We start from the raw sequence: 22,081 nt of genomic DNA on the forward strand, positions 1-22,081 counted from the left end.
GTTGTGATTATGCAGAGTGAGGAGTGTGCGTTTAAGCTGCGTCAGGTTCCTGGATGTGAGTGGGGCTTTCAGAGTATGACTGACGCTTAAGAAACAGGTGAGTGTGGATATAGAAGCCGCGTGTATTGTAGGGGTGCTAGGAGAACGCTTATATAAAAGCACTGGTTCACATTCATTATTCGCTGTATTTTTCACCCGCTTGTTTATGTGGTACTGAACTGAGGCTTGCCAGCTGTTGCTCATCTGCTGTGCGAACAGTACTGTGGCCTATGACCTGCTGTTATTAAGCTAACATATACACACGTAGGCAAAAGAAGCTAGCTGCTTTCATCACCCACTCCCTGACTCTATATCTAACCATAAAGGCAACTCCATATGCCATCTGCTGTCTTCCAGCACTCTGATCAGTCTTCATTTACTGCAGGGCCCCACACTGGATATGTCTTATATCCAGGGACGTAACTACAGAGGAAGCAGACCCTGCGGCTGCAGAGGGGGCCCAGGAAGTATAGGGGCCCCCATAAAGCCCTAATTAATGTCAATTTCAACATATATTGTTATATAAAAATGTATTTGCTGTGGGGTCCATTAACATATAGTTACGCCACTGCATCTGTGCATGGCACCCACTGATCTTCAACGAGCACCCTCCCAGCTGACCACATGCCACATCTGTGCTTCTTTTCAGGCCCGGACTGGCAATCTGTGGGTTCTGGCAAATGCCAGAGGGGCTGCTGTAAGATGCCATAGAAAGTGACTATTACGTGGGCTGCTGGGGGCTGTTTGGGCCTCTGTGTAGTTGAAATGCCAGAGCCTATTTTGAATCCCAGTCCAGACCTGCTTCTTTTGTTTGTACTGTGTATAGAAACCTTAAAGTGGATATATATTTTATATTTTGCTGGTCTGTTATGTTGTATGGTGCCTGATGTCCATGTGGGTGATTTAATTCATACAATGAATGCATTGGGGGTGGAGGGGCTAGAATCTAGATGATGCACTGCTCTCTGGTTGTCTAGCCAAGGGAACTTTACCTCTTGTGAGATTTGGAAAACTTTATCATTGTAGGCTGATTATATACTGCAACACTCACTTGTCACTGGGGATGAAAGGAAATGCTGGACTGTACGTAGGCAGAACTCCATACACTCATGTTTCCACTTATCACATTGATACCGTCTAGGTTTTGTGCAAACTGTTAACCTGGCCTCCTATTCTTAACTAAGGGTGAAGACACACACAGCTACTAGTAGCAGCTACTTGTCACGGCTACAAAATAGACAATAGTGATACTTGGCTTTGCTAAGACACTACATATGAGGCAATTTTCAGTATTGTCTGTGGCAGGGTATTTTTTGGCATTTTGTAGCCACAAGTAGCTGCTACTAGTTGCTTTTTGTGTCTGTACCCTTAGTCATACTATCAGCTGCTGCATATAGAGAGCATGATCTAGCACTACTGGGACAACTAAAAGCAAATCTGGAGTCAATGTGCTGTTTTACATGAAATGGTGTTAGGGTAGGGACACACTGGGCGATTTGGGGAGATTTAGTCGCCTGGCGACTAATCGCAGTGACTTTTCTCCCCGAATGCCTCCCCTCACTCTGCACCTGGATAAAATGAAAAGTCGCCGGCGCTAATCACACACGGCGATTCGTTTTCCGAAATCGCCCGAAGTTGCCTCACGAGGAAACTTCGGGCGACTTCGGAAAACAAATTGCCGCGTGTGATTAGCGCAGGCGATTTTTCATTTTATCCAGGCGCAGAGTGAGGGGAGGCATTCGGGGAAGATTGGTCGTGGAAAGTCGCGGCGATTAGTCGCCAGGCCACTATATCTCCCCAAATCGCCCAGTGTGTCCCTACCCTTAATCTAACCAAACCGCTCTGTCTGTCCATCCATTTTTTCAAACACCAGTATGGGACCTATAATCAAGAATGCTTAGGACCTGGGGTTTTACCAGGTTTTTACCTAAGTCTATTAGTTAATCTATAAACATTAAATAAACCCAATAGGCCACTTTTGCCTCCAATAAGGATTAATTATATCTAAGTTCTGATTAAGTGCAAGGTATTGTTTTATTATTACAGACCATAAAGAAATCATTTTCAAAAATGTGGATTCGTTGAAAAAATGAAGTCTATAGGAGATTATCCGTTATAGTTGTTATCTGTGTTCAATGTATACAGTGGTACTACTGGGGGAGCAGTGGGTGCAACTGCACCTATTAATGCCCCCTCCCATAGGGCCCGTCAGAGTCTTTGCTGGGGAACTAAGACTTTTGCAACATTGTTTAAAAAGTAACAACCAGGAATTAAGCAAACGCTGCTTTCCATAGCAATTGTTTTTGCAAATAACTTCAAAAGCACTGACACGTTTTAATAAATGTATATTTGAAAGTTGCTTAGAATTATGTTTTCTTTTATTTTGGGGTTAACTTGCCTGTTAAGGTTTATTGCTTGTACTGTTCAGAAAAACAATTCTCTTAAGCAAGGTGCTGACCTTCTGAAAGTAAGGGCAGCTTTTTCCAAGAAAACTATTGTTACAAAGTTCTCTAAAAGTAACTGCCCTCCAGACAGGTGGTCTAGGTCAGGGCTATCCATTTAAAGGCCAGTGGGCTGCATCCACCTTACAGGTGCACTATCTGTAGATCTTTGACAAAAACTTCCTCTGATCTGGCTATGCCTCAGGCAACTACATACCACACTGTGGTTTTATTGTTGCTCTTATTTGAACATATCATTAAACAGACCACTTATTAATTATGTGGAAAACAGATTAAATTCTTCTGAGTGTTTGTATGTACTTGTTGAAATTGGGAAATAATATTTTAGTTAAGAAATAACCTTTTCTAAATTACTTACAGTGTTCCTCCCCCAATCTTCTGAAGAAGTGCCACCTGACCCAAAATGCATAGGCTGTAAAAGGTATGATATATCTTTTCCAGCCATAGAAAGGTTTCTTTTTATTTTTTTCCTGTAGTTGATTTAGTGTGCAGCTCCATAACGCCAAAGGGTTATTTCGGGAGTTTTCACCAGCATTGGGGTAATAACCTATGCAACCATGCTGCCTCCCTCATGACATGCTCAATCAGTGTTTAGATTTATCTGCACTCGATAGATATTCCGTGATGTCTGTTCAGCTGCTTGGGGCTATGAATTGTAATATAAAGCAATACAGTAGGTGCAGAATATGTTGGTACTTTATAAATACTTGTGTAAGGATAAGCTGCCAGCATTAACAGACCAACACCCTATTGTGTGAACTGAATATAGTAGCTGTTTACCCTTACATTATCCTGACCCCTAGTGGAAGAATTTAGTAAAAGAAAATTACAGTGTCACAAATCCGACTGCAGAGTTAGTTTGTCATAAATTACAATTACTGTTCAAGTATTGTATGCTTTAGCATATATAACTGTTAAGACATTGCTCCTTGCTGCTCCTGTGTACTAATAATATTTATTTAATGCAAGTGCATACACATGAGTGCTGAGGCTGAAGTACCATGACCTCAATAGGAAATTTCTGACGTCCGTATCACTTTTCAGTATTTTTGTTCTGAAAAGAGCTGAAATATTCTGTGAGTGAATCTTGAATGGTCCCAACAGCAGAGAAAAGCTCAGCAAGCAAAGTAGAACAAATTCTGTACCTGCGGCAATATATATCATGAGCAAGGGCTTTTCCCCCTGTATAAAGAATTAGCCTCCTGTTTGCCAGTCATTGAAGGTACACTCAGACATAGTAAGGACTTATGTGCATGTGTATGTGTTGGGGGACGAGGCTAGTGTTAATAGGCATTTATTAAACTTTTTTAAAGTTCTTTGTAAATGTAATTGCTATTAAAGTCAGCCTGGTTTACATTATTTGCAACAATGTTGCAGAATACACCTGTAAATTCACATTTCTTATGCTTTACATTATGCAAAAAACTGTGTTTGGATGGAAATTTACTTTATCCATCTATATTTGCATGAAAAAAATCTGTATTTTATCACTGCTAGCTTGTCATCTCCTGTAATCTTTTATGGTAAATTTTACTATTGTATTTTATTTTCAAGCTTTGATCGTTATTCCTGTATAAATTATGTGAATAAACAAGCAATGCGGTTCCACCAAATTGCATAGAGATAATCTTTCTTCAGCTGGCTGCCATAGGGAAACTAATCAGTTTCTGTACCCCCCTATTGTCACACAAATCTATTTAGATCCTTTTTATGGGATGCTTCGCAGTTTTGACTCAACAGACTCTTCTTTCACATATAGATGGAATGCAGAACACTTGTTGATTGTATGGCAGGTTTAGATTGTCATTTTTTAGTGAACAGTCGCTAGAATGACTCCTTTGTAGCAGTAACTGAGCTCGCACCCAGGACATTGCCCTCCAAGTACATTTGTTATATGTGTGCCAGAATAAAAAAGTGTTAGAATAGTGCTGGCGACAGAAGTGCTTGCCTATATCTTTGAAAAAGTCACTTTGTAGCAGGGATTTTTGCTAGCATTTAATTGTGTTTTTTCTTATGGATAATGTTTTCCAAAAACAGATTTTTATGTGTTCCAGAAAACTAGATGGATTCATTTTCGTGCTAAACATTTACGTAACATTCGCTATTTGTATTTCCTGGTAATTGTGTTAGTGTATGTTATTCTTTCCACTTGCTCACATCAGCATTATACAGACCTACAGCAATCAAAACACTTTCCATGTTGGCAGCTTCTCATTGTGATGAATTGCTCTGAAAGCTCTGAAATGCTGACTTATTTTTTTCATACACAATGACAATGCAGTGCGTAGTAGCGCAGCTCATACATTTATTCTCAGAATATTAATTCTGAGTAGAGCAAATTGGCTGAACCCCACCCACTGTGCTATTATCTTAATGCTGAAGTATTAACCCTCTTTGTAACTAAAATAAAGAGTCCCAGATCCTTACAGGAAAACTATACCCCCCGAACAATGTAGGTCTCTATGAAAAGATATTACATAAAACTGCTCATGTGTAAAACTCTGCTTCATGTAAATAAACCATTATCAAAATAATATACTTTTTTAGAAGTATGTGCTATTGGGTAATCCTAAATAGAAAATTGCCATTTTTAAAAAAAAAAAAAAAAAAAAAAAAGGACCGCCCCCTTGGATCGTAGTATTCACGGTGCACACAAACAAACCTACATGTTAGGTCACATGAACCAATCAAAAGACAATCAAAAGAGTTCTGTCTTTTGATTCCAGACTTCTTCCTGTTACAATTAGAGCTGCAGTATTTCTGGTCAGGGTGATCTCTGAGGCAGCACACAGACCATCACAAAATGGTGGCTCAAGGCAAGAGATGTAAAAGGACAATATTTACTTAAATATATATACAAGTTTGGTAAGATTCTATGATATGCCACTTAATATGATATAAACTATCTGTTCATTTTGGGGGTAAAGTTTTCTTTTAATTTGAATGGGTTATACTGACCACATGCTAGCTGAACAAAATGATGTGCTGTTAGGTCACACATGCATAAAACAAGATCATATGTTATTTGTTCACACATAAATAGCCAATAGCAAGATTGTACTTATCACATGTTTGGGCTGCAGGATGTAGGAGATGCCCATATTATAACTTCTAGGTTGTCCAATGACCTTCTTTGCACTGCAGTGGAAGCCTTCAGTTCAGACCTACCGCCACACTGTTGCTATATCATGGCCAGCTGTAGGCCCCGTGTATGTAAGTGTTTTATATGGTTTACATTTGTTCATTGGAAAATTGTATCTGAAACAGATTGTGGGAAAGGGAATAATGCACATATATCATTCACGGTAAGAGGGGGCAAGTTGGTTCAAAATGAACAGTGCTCTATTGGGGCAGTGACTGATAAGAATGATGGCACAATATGAATAAAGACTGATAATAGAACAGTTGGGTGTGACCCAGTTCTCATCTGCTAAAGAGAAACTGTTATGAGTCAGTCACATTTGTACAAGTGCAGTGGGAATAACTATTTAGGGCAGCATCATCATGTGCTTGCCATGGGTGCAGAAGCTCCACTAGGTTTGAATGCAGTCACCCTGATATCTAAGACTGCAATTTATAATTCTATATACGAAGTAGGGATGCACCGAATCCACTTTTTTGGATTTGGCCGAACCCCTGAATCTGAACCCTAATTTGCATATGCAAATTAGGGATGGGAAGGGGAAAACATATGCAAATTCAGATTCGGTTCGGCCGGGCAGAAGGATTCAGCTGAATCTGAATCCTGCTGAAGAAGGCAGAATCCTGACGAATCACGAACCGAATCCTGGATTCGGTGCATCCCTAATACGAAGTAGTTGTGCTCCCTCAATAAACCCCATTCTTTAAAGGTTGCACTTGCTGCCGCTCAGTCCTTCCTGCTTCCTGTTCCAAATTGAGCACTGGTGCGACTATTGATACAGGGGAACCCTAAAAGTACTGCCATTTCCAGACCAGGCAGAAGCCTCAGTGTTCCTGTCATGTCCTGTGTCAAAGGCACTTCCAGCTGCACGTGACTATAGGTGTGGCTATCAAGGGGTCACTAACTCAGTCTCTCACCCACCTTGCACACAGGATAGGCTAACGCACCAGCACCCCAAAGTTCAACCAACAACCCCAAAACTTACTGCCACCACTTTATGGCAATGAAAGATGCCAAGCACTTTAGTAGACTACCAGAAATCAAAAGGTTAATCAACAAACTAACAGGCTATTGTTTCCATTCAGCATGCAGAGGGTTAAGGCTCACAATTACACATTTTCAGGCTAGGGTTCATTAGAGCATCGAAGACGGTTGTTACATTTTATATTTAATATATGTTACAAAAAGGACATACATTAACAATACAAACAGTTTAAATATTTATATACAGTTTATATATTTTGAGTTCAGTATAGGTTTTCCATGTTTTTCCCTTTTTATTTTATAATTTCCTAGTTCTGGAGGCATGGGAAAGCAAACTGGTTAAACCCCAACAGAAATAAATCCTCCTAAGTAAATTACATTTTTAGCCAAAAGATTTGACTATTTATTACAGGTTGTAGGGGCATCTGGAAACTAGACACTCACCCCTCCCACTGGAATGTGTACACACACACAGAGCTGTCTAGTAGAACAAAGTAATATGAATCCACTTGGATCTAGAGTGATTTAATAATTTTTTTTACATTTTGCTTATATTTCAGTCCTGCCTCGGCAGCAATATGAGGGTTGGAGCCATACGTTACTAAACAAATAAAAATGGCTGCGCAACAAGTTGGGACATTCAAAGAGTTCTGTCCATTGTATTCCATTCTGAATGCTATTCCTGCAAAGGTGCAGAAAGGATTCCGCTCTATCCTGGTCTACCTAACTGCCCTTGATGCCAACAGTGATTTCATTGCAGTGGGCAGCAGCATTGGAATGCTCTATCTGTACTGCCGACACACAAGCCAGATGAAAAAATACAGCTTGGAGGTAATGTGTTAGTATTATTTTCATGCATCTTTAATAGGATTCCTGAAACCCAACAAATGGACTTGTTGGAAAGTGTAGTATACCCCCTGCATACATCTTACACATACATACAATTGTGTGCTAAAAATGTACTCTTCCTCTTTGCGTTACAATCTGTGTGTTTTATTTTTTCAATGATAAAACAATTTTAAACTGTTGTTTTGTTTTACTAACTTTTCCTTAGTCCTCCTGTAATCAGGATGGATCATTTAAATAGACATAATGAGCTGTTTCAGCAAGCACCTTGCGGAACTAAGAGTTCATTTATACAGGGTAGTGTAACCACGGACAATATGTTATATATATTATATGATTAACTACCTTCTTCTCTTGCTATTGCTCTGAAGAACAAGGCAATTGTAAAATGACAAGTACTTGCTTTTGGGACTTTTCTCGTTTTAGTGCAAGAAAAAAAAACAAAAAACATTTTTGTTATATTCACTCAACACATGTTGTACATAGGGGTATCTGAACACACCTAGGACGTAGGTGAACTTAGGAATGTGCCTTATTTCCCCCCCCCATCAATTGAATGCACAGCAGTGCAGTGGAGCAGCAAGTTCAGTGATCATTTAGATTAGATCTGATAAAAGAATAAGACGGTGTCCATTGTCAGCATTTGTAGTTTTGTTTTTTCATGTAGGTAATATGTTTTTTTCATGAAAGTTAAAAAAAACAAAAAACAACCTTTGTTCGGTACCCGAGTGTTTATAAGGTTGTTAAATTGTTTCCTTAAAAATGCATTCCACCTTAGTTAACTTTTTTGAGTTATTCAGGTTTTAAATTCTTTGAACTTTTTGAATGTTTTGCCTTCCTTCTTTTCAGATTTATAATGGGGGTCACTGACCCCAGCCGCCAAAACACCATTGCTCTGTGAGGCTACAATTTTATTGTTGGTGTTACTTTTCTTTCTATTCAGGCCCTCTCCTATTCATATGCCAGTCTTTTATTCAACCCACTGCCTGGTTGCTAGTGTAAACTGAGCCAGATAGCTTCTGAATTTCCACACTACCAACTACCCCTTCAAAAACAAACAAAAGAGGTGAACTGTTTTGAAATATTTTCTCCCGCTGCCATGGCAAAGACCCCTCTCTAATGGCAGAAAGTACTCTCCCAGAGTCTGCCCCCTTCCCTCAGTACCCGTTCTGTAAATGCACAGCAGTGCAGTTGGCGGGCCATGCCATGTTTGGTCACGTCACATCCAGTGCCTGTGCTCACTGGCAGGAATCGCCTATAGAAGTGTGTGCACTAGAATTCAGGACCTAGTAGACTTCTTGTGGTGATCGCCACCACAGGCAAGCATGATGCCCATCAACCCTACAGTGCACTTCTGCAAGTAAATATTGGAAGCCTCATTTTCAAATGCAGTGCAATGTTTATGTTCCAAGTGCAAACTTTGGAAGCAAGTCACCATATTTTTTGTCAAAATGCCTGCGTAATTTATATGTACAGTAAAGGTGGCCATAGACGAAAAGATCCGCTCGTTTGTCGACATCGCCAAACGAGCCGATCTTTCCCCGATATGCCACTAACGGGCATGGCTATATCGGGGGTAATCTGAACGTTAGGCCCTATGGCCGAACGATCAGATTACGATGAGAGCGCAATGGGCTCCGGCGTGATCGGTCGGGACAAAATCAAACCTGTCTGATCGACCAAACGACTGATCTCTGCTGGACGAAAAATGACGGGACTCTCCACACACGGTCCGAAAATCTTACGAATCCTCGATTCGTATGATAGGATCTTTGCGTCTATGGGCACCTTAAGTTGCATCCACCACAACTTGCATATGATTCAATATGGATTAACATCACTTTTGGTGAATAACATGCTGTTTCCACAGACCTGTTGGAATGGCATCTGTTATATGGAGTTCTTTCATTTTTTGCTCTATGGTGGCAGTAATTCCTGGGTTCCTTTGTGTCAAATTGTACACTCGTGCATCATTTTTTTTTTTGAGTAGGCTGAAGGCATGCATTGGTGCAAGTTTAAATGAGCACAAGTAACTTTATGCATTACAATGGCCACTTACTTTTGCATATGGCATGTGCATACACAAATGAAGCTTTAGGTATTTGGTATGTGTGGCATTCAAGTTAGACAATTTGGCCGGTTAAACTGATTGACCTTAGGTCTACAAAGTACCTCCTCAGCCAGTAAAATGATTTGCACCATATTTGAATAACCTGAATGGAAAACAAGATTGACCTACTATGAGCCCAATTTGTCTGCCCACAATATTCTGTCACTATAAGAAGGAAAGGGGAAGTTAACAAGATCTTTTTCTGTCTGTGTGACAGTTTAGCACATGGTTTTAGGCAAGCTAGTTTCACTCAAACCTGGCTTTTGGGCTCAGATTTGCTTATCAGTCTCTCTCTGCAGTATAACCCAGCTTCATGATCCAGATATAATAAATAGTTACATGCTCTACTTATTTTGCCCATTACAGTCCAAACTTACATACATGCTTAGTTGGTAATATTAACTTAATAAAGTTATTAATGCGTTTTCATGGCTTCTTAGCAGCAGACTATTAATGGTAACATAATTTTTGTCGTGACAGGGTAAGACGGAATCTATCTCTGTGGTGAAGCTCCTCAGTTGCTTTGATGACCTGGTTGCTGTGGGCACTGTATCTGGAAGAGTGGCAGTTTTCCAACTAGTTTCTCCTTTGCCTGGAAGAAACAAGCAGGTCAGTGTTCTTTTGTAAAATGAAATCCAGCCTTGAAAACTGAAATTTTTTTTTTTGAAGCCCCTTTAGTTCTCCAATAAACCCAACTATAAGCTTGTTTGGAACCCCAAAATTCTCTTAAAGCTTTTCTTAAAGGGATTGTTCACCTTTTACTTAAAGGGATCCTGTCATCGGAAAACATGTTTTTTCAAAACGCATCAGTTAATAGTGCTACTCCAGCAGAATTCTGCACTGAAATCCATTTCTCAAAAGAGCTGCCCCTGGTCATGTGACGTGTGCCTGCACTTTAGGAGAGAAATGCTTTCTGGCAGGCTGCTGTTTTTCCTTCTCGGTGTAACTGAATGTGTCTCAGTGGGACATGGGTTTTTACTATTTAGTGTTGTTCTTAGATCTACCACGCAGCTGTTATCTTTTTAGGGAGCTGCTATCTGGTTACCTTCCCATTGTTCTTTTGTTTGGCTGCTGGGGGGGGAAAAGGGAGGGGGTGATAGCACTCCAACTTGCAGTAAAGGGTGATTGAAGTTTATCAGAGCACAAGTCACATGACTTGAGGCAGCTGGGAAATTGACAATATGTCTAGCCCCATGTCAGATTTCAAAATTGAATATAAAAAAAAATCTGTTTCCTCTTTTGAGTTCGGGGAGATTTTTGTCCGAAAAAGAGGCGATTAGTTGCCAGATGACTAAATCTCCCCGAATCTGCCCTTGTGCCCCTGCCCTAAAATGCTTGAAAAGCATAATCTCTCAAAAATGCCTTTGAAAGCATATTAGCATATTGAGCATATTTACAAAACGATGTCAACAAGTAGTACCATGTGTCATTGCCCTTATCTTTCTCAGACTTTCATTTATCTTGCTGATTGGCATTTAATGCGTTTGTCTTTGTGTTTTAATTGAAGAGGATTCTAGTATCCTAATATTTTTTTCTGTTTTTAAATATACTAATCATCTATTTAAAAACTGCTGTGCTATTGTTTACATTGCCCTGCTGGGCTTTCTTATCTCTGTTACTGATAAACCAGTTATGGGCTCAAAGTCTTGCAGATATAGAGTTGCAAACAATTGGTAAAGTGGACTTCTAACCACTTGAGTTTAAATTACTCGCTGTAAAGATTATAATCATAAATCCCAAATTTCCCATGGGTGACAAAGTGCCCTGTCTGCCATCACTTTTAGCTAGGGTCCAATGATGGGGATCTTGGCCTGCAGAGAAATGCAGGTCAAGAATCTGCTCTGCGCCTGCACCCAAGTACATTGCCTTAGCTTGAGTGCAGGCAGTTGCAGCAGATTTTGGTGTGAAATGCAAAATCTAGCGTTTCTGCTCCAAAATCCACCTCCTTTTTTTGCATCTCAGCTGAATCAATGTATTCAGGTGCGGGTGCAGAAAAGCAGTGGAGGAGCAGATTCTTGACCTGCGTTTCTCTGCAGGCCAAGCTCTTCATCGTCTGGCCTTTGCCTTAATGTTTTTTAAATGTAGCAATTGTAACAGCATTCCTAGTCTTCATAAATAGGGACAACACAGGAGCTGCCCACTGCAGTGTAGCTTAAAGGGATACTGTCATGGGAAAAACATTTTTTTTCAAAATGAATCAGTTAATAGTGCTGCTCCAGCAGAATTCTGCACTGAAATCCATTTCTCAAAAGAGCAAACAGATTTTTTTATATTCAATTTTGAAATCTGACATGGGGCTAGACATTTCGTCAATTTCCCAGCTGCCCCAAGTCATGTGACTTGTGCTCTGATAAACTTAAATCACTCTTTAGGGCTATTCCACACGGGGAGATAGCGACGCGTTTGCGGTCGCGGCGACAAAGCGCCGCGACAGTCGCCGCGACCGGCGCAGGCAACAGTTTTGTATGGGCGCCTATGTAAAAACGCCTGTGCTAACCACACGAGGCGATGCGCTTTTCAACAGTGAAAATGCCTCGCCAGGCTGTCGCCGCGACCGCAAACACGACGCTATCTCCCCGTGTGGACTAGCCCTTACTGCTGTACTGCAAGTTGGAGTGATATCTACCCCCTCCCTTTACCCCCCCCCAGGAGGCAAACAAAAGAACAATGGGAAGGTAACCAGATAGCAGCTCCCTAACACAAGATAACAGCTGCCTGGTAGATCTAAAGGTGGCCATAGACTTAAAGATCCGCTCGTTTGGCGATACAATGGGAAGGTAACCAGATAGCAGCTCCCTAACACAAGATAACAGCTGCCTGGTAGATCTAAAGGTGGCCATAGACTTAAAGATCCGCTCGTTTGGCGACATCGCCAAACGAGCGGATCTTTCCCCGATATGCCACTAAACTGCGTGGCTATATCGGGGGTAATACGGCCGAACGATCGAATTATGATGTGCGCCAAGCGGCTCCGACGGGTCGGTCGGGTAAAAATCCAACCTTCCCGATTGACATCGTGGCCAGATATCGATCGGGAAGACCCGTCGGAAGCCCCCATACACGGGCAGATAAGCTGTCAAATCGGTCCAAATGACCGATATCGGCAACTTTATCTGCCCGTGTATGGCCACCTTAAGACCAACACTCAATAGTAAAAACCCATGTCCCACTGAGACACATTCAGTTACATTGAGAAGGAAAAACAGCAGCCTGCCAGAAAGCATTTCTCTCCTAAAGTGCAGGCACACGTCACATGACCAGGGGCAGCTGGGAAATTGACAAAATGTCTAGCCCCATGTCAGATTTCAAAAATGAATATAAAAAAATCTGTTTGCTCTTTTGAGAAATGGATTGCAGTGCAGAACTCTGCTGGAGCAGCACTATTAACTGATTCATTTTGAAAACATTTTTTTTCCCATGACAGTATCCCTTTAAGGCAGCAGGGGGACCTTGTAGTGGCAGCATAATCACAATACAGCTAAAAAGATTTTTTCCTTATCAGCTGTTTACAAAATTGTTAAATTGTCTATGCTGATTTTGTGCTCTATTTGTCTGGCTGACTGTTGGCTTCCATTTGTAGTTAAGAAGATTTGATGTTCTTGGTGTTCATAAGAGCAACATCAATGCCCTGGCCTGGAGCCCTAACGGCATGAAGCTATTTTCTGGTGATGACAGAGGAAAGATTATTCAGTCTGATCTAGACTTTGACAAGGTGAACAATACTTATGACTCGCTGACTGCAGCATATTGGAAAACTTAAGCAAATATTCCAGTGGGTGTGTCAAGCCTTTATTATCGTTTACTATTTGTGCTATAGGGTTCGTGTAATCCCAGCCTTATCCTGGAGGAGCCGTCTTCTGTAGTACAGTTGGACTACAGCCAGAAAGTGCTGCTTGTGTCTACCAGTCAAAGATGTCTGTTGTTTTACACTGAGGAAAAGGCTGTCAAGCAAGTTGGAACTCAGCCTAGAAAATCGTAAGCACACAGCACAGCAAAATGTCTCTCGCTTCTTGTTAGTGGCTTGATGTGTATGTTGGAAATTATGTGCTAACAGTCTTCAAATACAGAAGGAAGTGGGAAAAAAACCCCAAAGATACAAAATAATCATAATCAAAATAAAAAATCTTAAAAGAGGATTGTAGTTCACTACATCACTTGCAGTCAACATTTTGTAAAGTCTTATTCTTTTTCTAGGCAGGAGGTAAGCTTGCACACAGTCAGTAAATTATTTGTGTGTCCATTATAAAAATTCTGCTGCCAAAACCATACACGCACTGACCACCACATGTTACCCCACTGGTCCCCAAACGTTTTAACCAGTAAGCCACATTCGGATTTAGTAAGAGTTGGGGAGCAGCATGCATGAAAAATGTTCCTGGGTGGTACAAAATAAGGGCTGTGATTGGCCATTTGGTAGAATGGCAGCCTATAGGAGGCTCTGTTTGGCAGTACACCTGTTTGTTTGCCACCAAAAGTTGCCTTTTTTTTTTTTTAAATTCGGGTAGTTTATTGAGAGAATAAAGTAAGCAGTTTACAGTGTAAAGACAAATTAAGGAAAAACATTGTGTCACATGTTACATGTCTAAATCAAGCAGGGTGAAAGAAAAATAGCATACAACATACATTTCGTCATGAGTATAACATTTCACAACAATGTCTAGACTCCCTCCTATGAGGGATTCATAACTAGTCAGACAAGTGAAATATATATACCAGTTACCTGTCCTGTACCCTATTTGACTTAAACTGCTAGTGGTTGTCTTGGGTGTAGGGGGTAAATGTCAGTCCAGGGTCCCCAAATCCTATGGAATTTGGTGGGGGCTCCCCTTTTTAAGTACATTAGATATTCAGTGGTAAAGGTATCCTGCATTATTGCTTTCCAGGTAGAGAAGGTAGGAGGAGTCACAGCTCTCCAGTTCTGGGTAATTAATCTCTTGTCTAGTAGCAGTGCCTCTAGGAGGAAAAGTGGTTTAATATTGATTCAGTTTTAAGTCCTGAATTATGGCCAAGATGCAAGTTTTAGGTGTTCTGGCTATTGTCACCTGAAGCACCCCTTCCAAGGTATCCAGTATTTCCCTCCAGTATGCAGTAAGCTTGGTGCAGCTCCACAACATGTGTATCAGAGTTCCCCTGTCCAAAGCACATCTAGTACAAACATCAGGGGTGTTGGCATTAATGTAATGAAGTCTTGACAGGGGTGTAATAAGCCATGTGAAGAATATATAGTTGAATTAGCCGTAGTCTATGGTTGGGGGATACTAACTGAGGGGATTCTTGCGCTTCTTGCCATTCCTCGTCTAGGATTGTGCCCACATCCACCTCCCATTTAGAGCGTAGCCCATCTAAATTATTTCCGTTATCTTCTTGTAGCAACTTAGCATATAACATGGTGACCAAACCTTTAGTATGTCCCCTTTTAATATAGACTAGAAAGGGGTGTGTGGACAGCGATAAATCATGGCGCTTGTGAGTAACAGTGAGAGCGCGGCTGAGCTTATGAAAAGTCAACCATTGGTTACGTGGGATCTGGAATTGGTCTTTCAATTGAGCAAAGGAGACTAGTTTGCCATTCTGCCATATATCACCTAAGGTATTCACCCCAAGGTCCAACCAAAGACTCATTGGGCCTAGCTTTGCCAACAAGGGGTAATTTTGGTTGTTCCATAGTGGCGTAAGCGGGTCAGTGGCAGGAGACTTCAAAAGCGCACTAGCCGCTTTCCACACCTTACGTAGGGAGTCGATGGGGGGGAAGTAATGACTGAGATGTAGTGACAGATTTCCCTAGAATCCAGCTTACTGGGTTATCAGTGAAGCCAGTCAAGTGAGCCCAAAGTGAATGTAGCACTCTGTGACGCGAACCTTCCACCCACGTAGTGAGGTGGGACAGTTGTGCTGCCAGGTAGTATAAATACATATCTGGAAGGGCCAGGCCAGCTTTACTTTTAGCACACATCAATGTTTCAAGCTTTAGTCGTGGCCTGGAATGAGCCCACACCAGTTGCCTAAATACAGCATTTATTTTAAGAAAATAGGGTTTCGGTATCCATACAGGGGCTTGTTGTAGTACATAGATTAGTTTGGGTAATATAATCATCTTTACAAGATGGATCTGCCCTGTAGGGCCTACCGGGAGATTAGCCCATGACTTAAGCTTTTGAGACATCCAATCATTCAACGGGTCTACGTTAAGTGCTTATTGTTGGGGGAGAGCTGTGACCTTAAATCCTAAGTAAGTAAATTTGGGAACTACTTTAAAAGGGAAGGTAGTCATTCTCTCTTCCTCAGTAAGCGGGTCCAGCATAAGGGCAGTGGATTTGGATTTATTTATTACCAGTCCGGAGACGTCACCAAATTCTGCCAAGACCGCTAGGGCATTGGTTAGCGAATCACCCCTGTCCCCCAGATATAAGAGGGTATCGCCCGCATATAATTGAACACGATCCTCCCTATTACCCAGAAAAAACCCAGTTATATTGTTATGAGATCGAATAAGGTAAGCAAGGGGCTCAATGGCTAGTGCAAATAGTAGAGGAGAGAGTGGACAGCCCTGCCTAGTACCTCGGTAAAGACAGAAGGACGGGGTAGACATGTTACTTGCTTTTATAGAGGCGGCGGGAGCATTTTATAACAATTTAACCAAATTGATGTAGTTGGGGCCAAATCCAAATTCCTTCAGCAGTTGCCAAAGATATGGCCATTCAACTGTGTCAAACGCCTTGGCAATGTCCAGGGCAACCACAGTCCTTTGACCCTGGTTATCATGGGGGAGGGAAAGATTAGTGTAAAGTCTACGGATATTCAGAGCTGTGGATTTGCCAGGCATGAAACCAGTCTGATCCTCATGTACCAAGCGGTGAATTACTTCACCCAGTCTCATGGCCAAGACTTTTGCCAAGATTTTAACATCAGTTGTAAGTAGTGAGATTGGGCGATATGCGTCACAGTGTTTGGGGTCTTCACCGGGCTTGTTGAGCAGCACAATTGTGGCATTATACATAGATGGGGGTAGGGACTGGCGCTGCAGCGCATCCTGAAAGGTCTCACACAATTTTGGGGCAATTTCTTTTTACCAAAAGTTGCCTTTAAGCCAGAAATAAAAAATTCTGCTTTGAGGTCACTGGGAGCAACATCCAAGGGGTTGGTGAGCAACATCTTGCTCACAAACCACTGGTTAGGGATCACTGGATTACAGTAACAAATTGCATTGTGGTTAATGGAGGATAAGAGAGTATTGTGACAGATTGTGATTTTTTTAATCACAAATAATTAAAAATAGTAGTAATAAGTTGTTGTTCTCACCAATATTACATTGCATTTGACTTGATGTATAGAAATCAGGTAGCCAGCAAATAACACACAGCACCTACAGGACAAACAGTTTTTTGACAAATTTACAGTCTCCTGGTCAGATACATTTATCAGATGATGTTTGGACACCATTACTTATTATATTGTATAATTTACTATTTGGTCAAGAACATTTTTGTCTACACAATCCTGCCAAGGACAGAAGGATGCTAGTGAATTGTACTACCTGCTATTCATTCAACATGTTGCTACAAGGAGCAGCAACTTCTTAAATTTTTATGAACATGTTTAAAAAAAAAAATCTGGTGATTGGTCTGTTATTACCATGCATTAATTTATGTTGTGTTTTATTTCCTTTCTGCTGCTAGCAATGGAAAATATGGAGCTTGTTTTACTCCTGGACTCTGCAAGCAAAGTGACCTGAAGCTTTTTGCATCAAGACCTGGCCTGCGCCTCTGGAAATCTGATGTACATGGATATGTACAGTCTACCTTCATTTTAAAGGATATGTTGTCCAAAGGACTAGAACCATTTGAGCTATATCCCCGTTTGGAAAATTCAAACCAAGACCGTTTTGTGTTGTCTGAAAAGCATTTTGGTCTGATGTATTGTTTCCTGTATGAAGGCTGGGTTCTGAGCTGGGATGAATACAGTATCTATATTATTGACACTGTCAATCAGGTAATAAAACTTAAACAGAAAAACATATATTCTTCATAATTTTTTCTACAGCAACATACTATATGTTCAATATTACAATTCTGTTTCCATAAATATATATAAGTCCGAAGCCGGTGCACCATCAACTGCAAAGAATGCCTTGGTGCTGGTTATATCCAAATATGTAGTACTCCTAAAAGAAACCGCACTCTTAGGACTTTAGTGAAAAAGTTCTTAGGTTTATTGCAACGTTTCTGCTGATTCACTGCACATGCTACTGTGCTACTTGAGCTTGGGGAGCGACTCAAAATATACAGTTAGAATATAAATGTCACAATATAAGTCATTTATACAGATAATTACATGGCAGTACAGAAACCAGTGCAACTAGCATCAGAATTTAATAATCAGCCCTGTAGCATCAGCTTATATTACAACACCATTTTCTGCTTGATCATTTGCAACAACCCCTAAGCTTAGCTTCTCGACAGCTGCTCAGAGCCCACTGAGCATGTGAGTATCACAGACACTTTCCAATATGGTGACCCCTGTGACAAGTTTGAAGTCCTGAATCATTGCTGCTATTGAGAAGCTTAAACTTTAAGCTGGTGTAATAAGTTCAGTAAATAAATATGCAGTTTTTAACCATGATCATTTTTAGGGTTTAGTTCTCCTTTAAGATATGGGACAAACGGGCAAAAAGTGATAGGTCTAACAGTGAAGTAATGTACCTTTTAATAAATAGGTGGAATGGACCAAAACAGAACCAGAAGGGGTAATTCCCAAGATCAGCAATAATGCACATTATAAATTAACAATACAGCATGTATCTCCAAAATGTAACCCAGCATGTATCTCCTAAAGTAACCCAGTAGGTGCTGGACTGTAGCCTTGTGAATCAGCTGAAGTCATTGTGGTTTGGTTTTTCTAATTTAAAAATCATTATGCAACATAATTGAATGATCATTGTTTGTGCTTTTCAGGCTGTAATTGGTGGTCTGGAGAGTTCAGGGGACATTGTGTCTGTGTCTTGTACAAACAACGAAATCTTTTTTCTAAAAGGAGACCGAGAAATAATAAGAATCTCCAACATGCCAGAAGGGGCTCTGTCTGGTACGTAATTATTTAAATATTCCATAAGACCTAGGGATTGTTTTGATAGATAAGATAACAAATCAGTTTGATGCATCCTTTGCTGTCACTGCAGAACATGTAAATGAAACAATACATCTATATAACCCTTTATAACTGGCTTCATAAGCTGTTTTATTAAAGAGAGTATTCTTGTTTGTTTAATCCATTAAAATGATACACAAGCCTTATTTGCCCCCACCCCACTTTCCCTGTAACATTCAGTGCAGCACATTTATCTTTAACCCTCAATGCCTAAAACCCAAGTCATTTCAGGATGTTATTTGAGTAAGGAATGGTTATTTCTCTTGAAACATTTGCATCTTTACGATACAGAATACAATGCCCTAACCATCATGCTCTGCCTCTTATTGTGCTTGTGTGATTACTAACTTCAGCCCTATTTTTATTGTGCCAGTAGCAAGCTTGCATAGCCCCTTCAGAGCACATACTCCAGTATTTATAGAGGATGGGAAACACCACATTGGAACATTGTCAGAAATTAAAGAAAACGATCAAATAGATGTTCAGTCAATAAAGACCGAGAAAATCCAGCTCTGCGCCATAGAAGATGAAGAAAGCCTGGTGGATCAGGCAACTGATTTGAAATCTAGGACTTGCTCTCTTTCTACGGATCAGGTTAAAAGCAGAAGTAGTTCAATTAATTCAATAGACAGCGGATTCAGTCTGACTGCAACTGCAGAACCAGTGTCCCCAAGTAATGGACAGCGTCCTGCATCTCAAAGGTTCAGCATTATCAGCAATGAGGAGTTTGAGCAAGAGCTTGTTGTGAAGTCTATGAAGGTTAAAAAGAAGAAAAAGAAGAGACATGGTAATCATTTCTTTTTGTGTGGGACTGAACACATTTATAATTCTGTTAACTATAAATAGTTTTCTGAGTCATACTTTCTATTCTAGGAGCCTTAGATGGCAATGTGCATACTAGGAATATAAAAGTTTTCCGTATTTGTTGGGCCTGCAGTGCATGTTTTGCTGCTCCCCATTTTGCTCTATCCTTTCCTTCTCCTTTTATTCCATAGCTAACGGATAAGCATATAATTCACCATCTCCTTCACAAGGAAATTCTGAATGAAAGTACCCTTGAAGCAAAGCACTCCTCTTGTTGAAGAATAACATTTAAATTTAAACTTGTGCATGCCAGTTTGTGGGCAACAAAAAATGGCAAACGACTTTGCTTTAAAGTGAATGGGTGTTGCTAGGTGTTTAGCGCTTTGAGCATGGTTTGTTTGAAACTGCGGAGGTCTGTGTTTTGGGGCTGTAGCTTTTTATGTTTGCCAGTAGCACCACAATTCCATTTATCTTTAAATGGAAGCAATTTACTACAAAAGCTGACAGTTTTTTTCCCCCAGAGTTGACAGGCAGCTCCCGAACCATAGCTGTATTAATGCTTATATACAGTGGTGTGAAAAACTATTTGCCCCCTTCCTGATTTCTTATTCTTTTGCATGTTTGTCACACTTAAATGTTTCTGCTCATCAAAAACCGTTAACTATTAGTCAAAGATAACATAATTGAACACAAAATGCAGTTTTTAAATGAAGGTTTACGTTATTAAGGGAGAAAAAAAAACTCCAAATCTACATGGGCCTGTGTGAAAAATACATGGGCCTAAGTTAAAAAATAACTTAACTGTGGTTTATCACACCTGAGTTCAATTTCAAAGGTTATAAAGCCATTTCTAAAGCTTTGGGACTCCAGCGAACCACAGTGAGAGCCATTATCCACAAATGGCAAAAACATGGAACAGTGGTGAACCTTCCCAGGAGTGGCGACCAAAATTACCCCAAGAGCGCAGAGACAACTCATCCGAGAGGCCACAAAAGAAAGAAAAAAGAACTGCAGGCCTCACTTGCCTCAATTAAGGTCAGTGTTCACGACTCCACCATAAGAAAGAGACTGGGCAAAAACGGCCTGCATGGCAGATTTCCAAGGCGCAAACCACTTTTAAGCAAAAAGAACATTAAGGCTCGTCTCAATTTTGCTAAAAAACATCTCAATGATTGCCAAGACTTCTGGGAAAATACCTTGTGGACCGACGAGACAAAAGTTGAACTTTTTGGAAGGTGTGCGTCCCGTTACATCTGGCGTAAAAGTAACACAGCATTTCAGAAAAAGAACATCATACCAACAGTAAAATATGGTGGTGGTAGTGTGATGGTCTGGGGTTGTTTTGCTGCTTCAGGACCTGGAAGACTTGCTGTGATAGATGGAACCATGAATTCTACTGTCTACCAAAAAATCCTGAAGGAGAATGTCCGGCCATCTGTTCGTCAACTCAAGCTGAAGCGATCTTGGGTGCTGCAGCAGGACAATGACCCAAAACACACCAGCAAATCCACCTCTGAATGGCTGAAGAAAAACAAAATGAAGACTTTGGAGTGGCCTAGTCAAAGTCCTGACCTGAATCCTATTGAGATGTTGTGGCATGACCTTAAAAATGCGGTTCATGCTAGAAAACCCTCAAATAAAGCTGAATTACAACAATTCTGCAAAGATGAGTGGGCCAAAATTCCTCCAGAGCGCTGTAAAAGACTCGTTGCAAGTTATCGCAAACGCTTGATTGCAGTTATTGCTGGTAAGGGTGGCCCAACCAGTTATTAGGTTCAGGGGGCAATTACTTTTTCACACAGGTTTGGATTTCTTTTCTCCCTAAATAATAAAAACCCTCATTTAAAAACTGCATTTTGTGTTTACTTGTGTTATCTTTGACTAATAGTTAAATGTGTTTGATGATCAGAAACATTTTGTGTGAGAAACATGCAAAAGAATAAGAAATCAGGAAGGGGGCAAATAGTTTTTCACACCACTGTATTGTAAGTGCTCCTGGAACTAAAGCAGGATTTGTAGCCATATTATATGCACATGATCAGCATTTCTTTGTTGAAGTGGGAGGGAATGTAAAAAAAATGTCTGCTTATCATGTTTCTCTGTTCCATTTCTTGACCGTAGAAAATGGATTAAAAAACCAAGATGCCTGCTCTCTTGAGAGTACACCAAGCACAGACAGCCCCCTCACTTTAAATTCAGACTTTTTTTCTGTCACTGAAAGCTTCCCAGTCAGCAGTATAGATCATCTAAGCTCCCAGGAAAGTCTGTTTAATGGAAAATATCAGGGTGCCTTAGATGATAGCAGCATTGATGTTTTTAGTGCTGTGCAGCCGGAGGAGACCATTGCTGCTATCCTGGACAATGAGAGTAATCACTCTGCAAAACAAATGGAACAGTTATTTGATGTAATTGGTGATAAAAATGTCAATCCACTGCCTATTGAATGTGACGCCATATCCACTGTAAACGTACCCATCACTGATTCTTTGGAGCTCAATGTATTGATGATAAGTAATGCAGAATCGTTCCATGAAAAACAGCCTGATTACA

General features: G+C 40.6%; 1 protein-coding gene across 1 annotated transcript; it reads left to right on the forward strand.

Annotated features, from left to right (window-relative positions):
* The first annotated feature begins 25 nt into the window (after positions 1–25).
* On the forward strand, positions 26–19,641 carry tecpr2.L (tectonin beta-propeller repeat containing 2 L homeolog). The gene is given in 9 exon segments (NM_001091050.1): positions 26–97; positions 7,188–7,458; positions 10,064–10,192; positions 13,164–13,295; positions 13,401–13,558; positions 17,260–17,572; positions 18,535–18,664; positions 19,104–19,572; positions 19,574–19,641. Coding segments are annotated over 7 exon segments (1,547 nt in total). The 5' UTR covers positions 26–97; positions 7,188–7,242; the 3' UTR covers positions 19,574–19,641.
* The last annotated feature ends 2,440 nt before the right edge of the window (positions 19,642–22,081 follow it).

Source organism: Xenopus laevis, chromosome 8L (genome assembly GCF_017654675.1).
Source record: "Xenopus laevis strain J_2021 chromosome 8L, Xenopus_laevis_v10.1, whole genome shotgun sequence".
Classification (NCBI taxonomy): Eukaryota; Metazoa; Chordata; class Amphibia; order Anura; family Pipidae; genus Xenopus; species Xenopus laevis.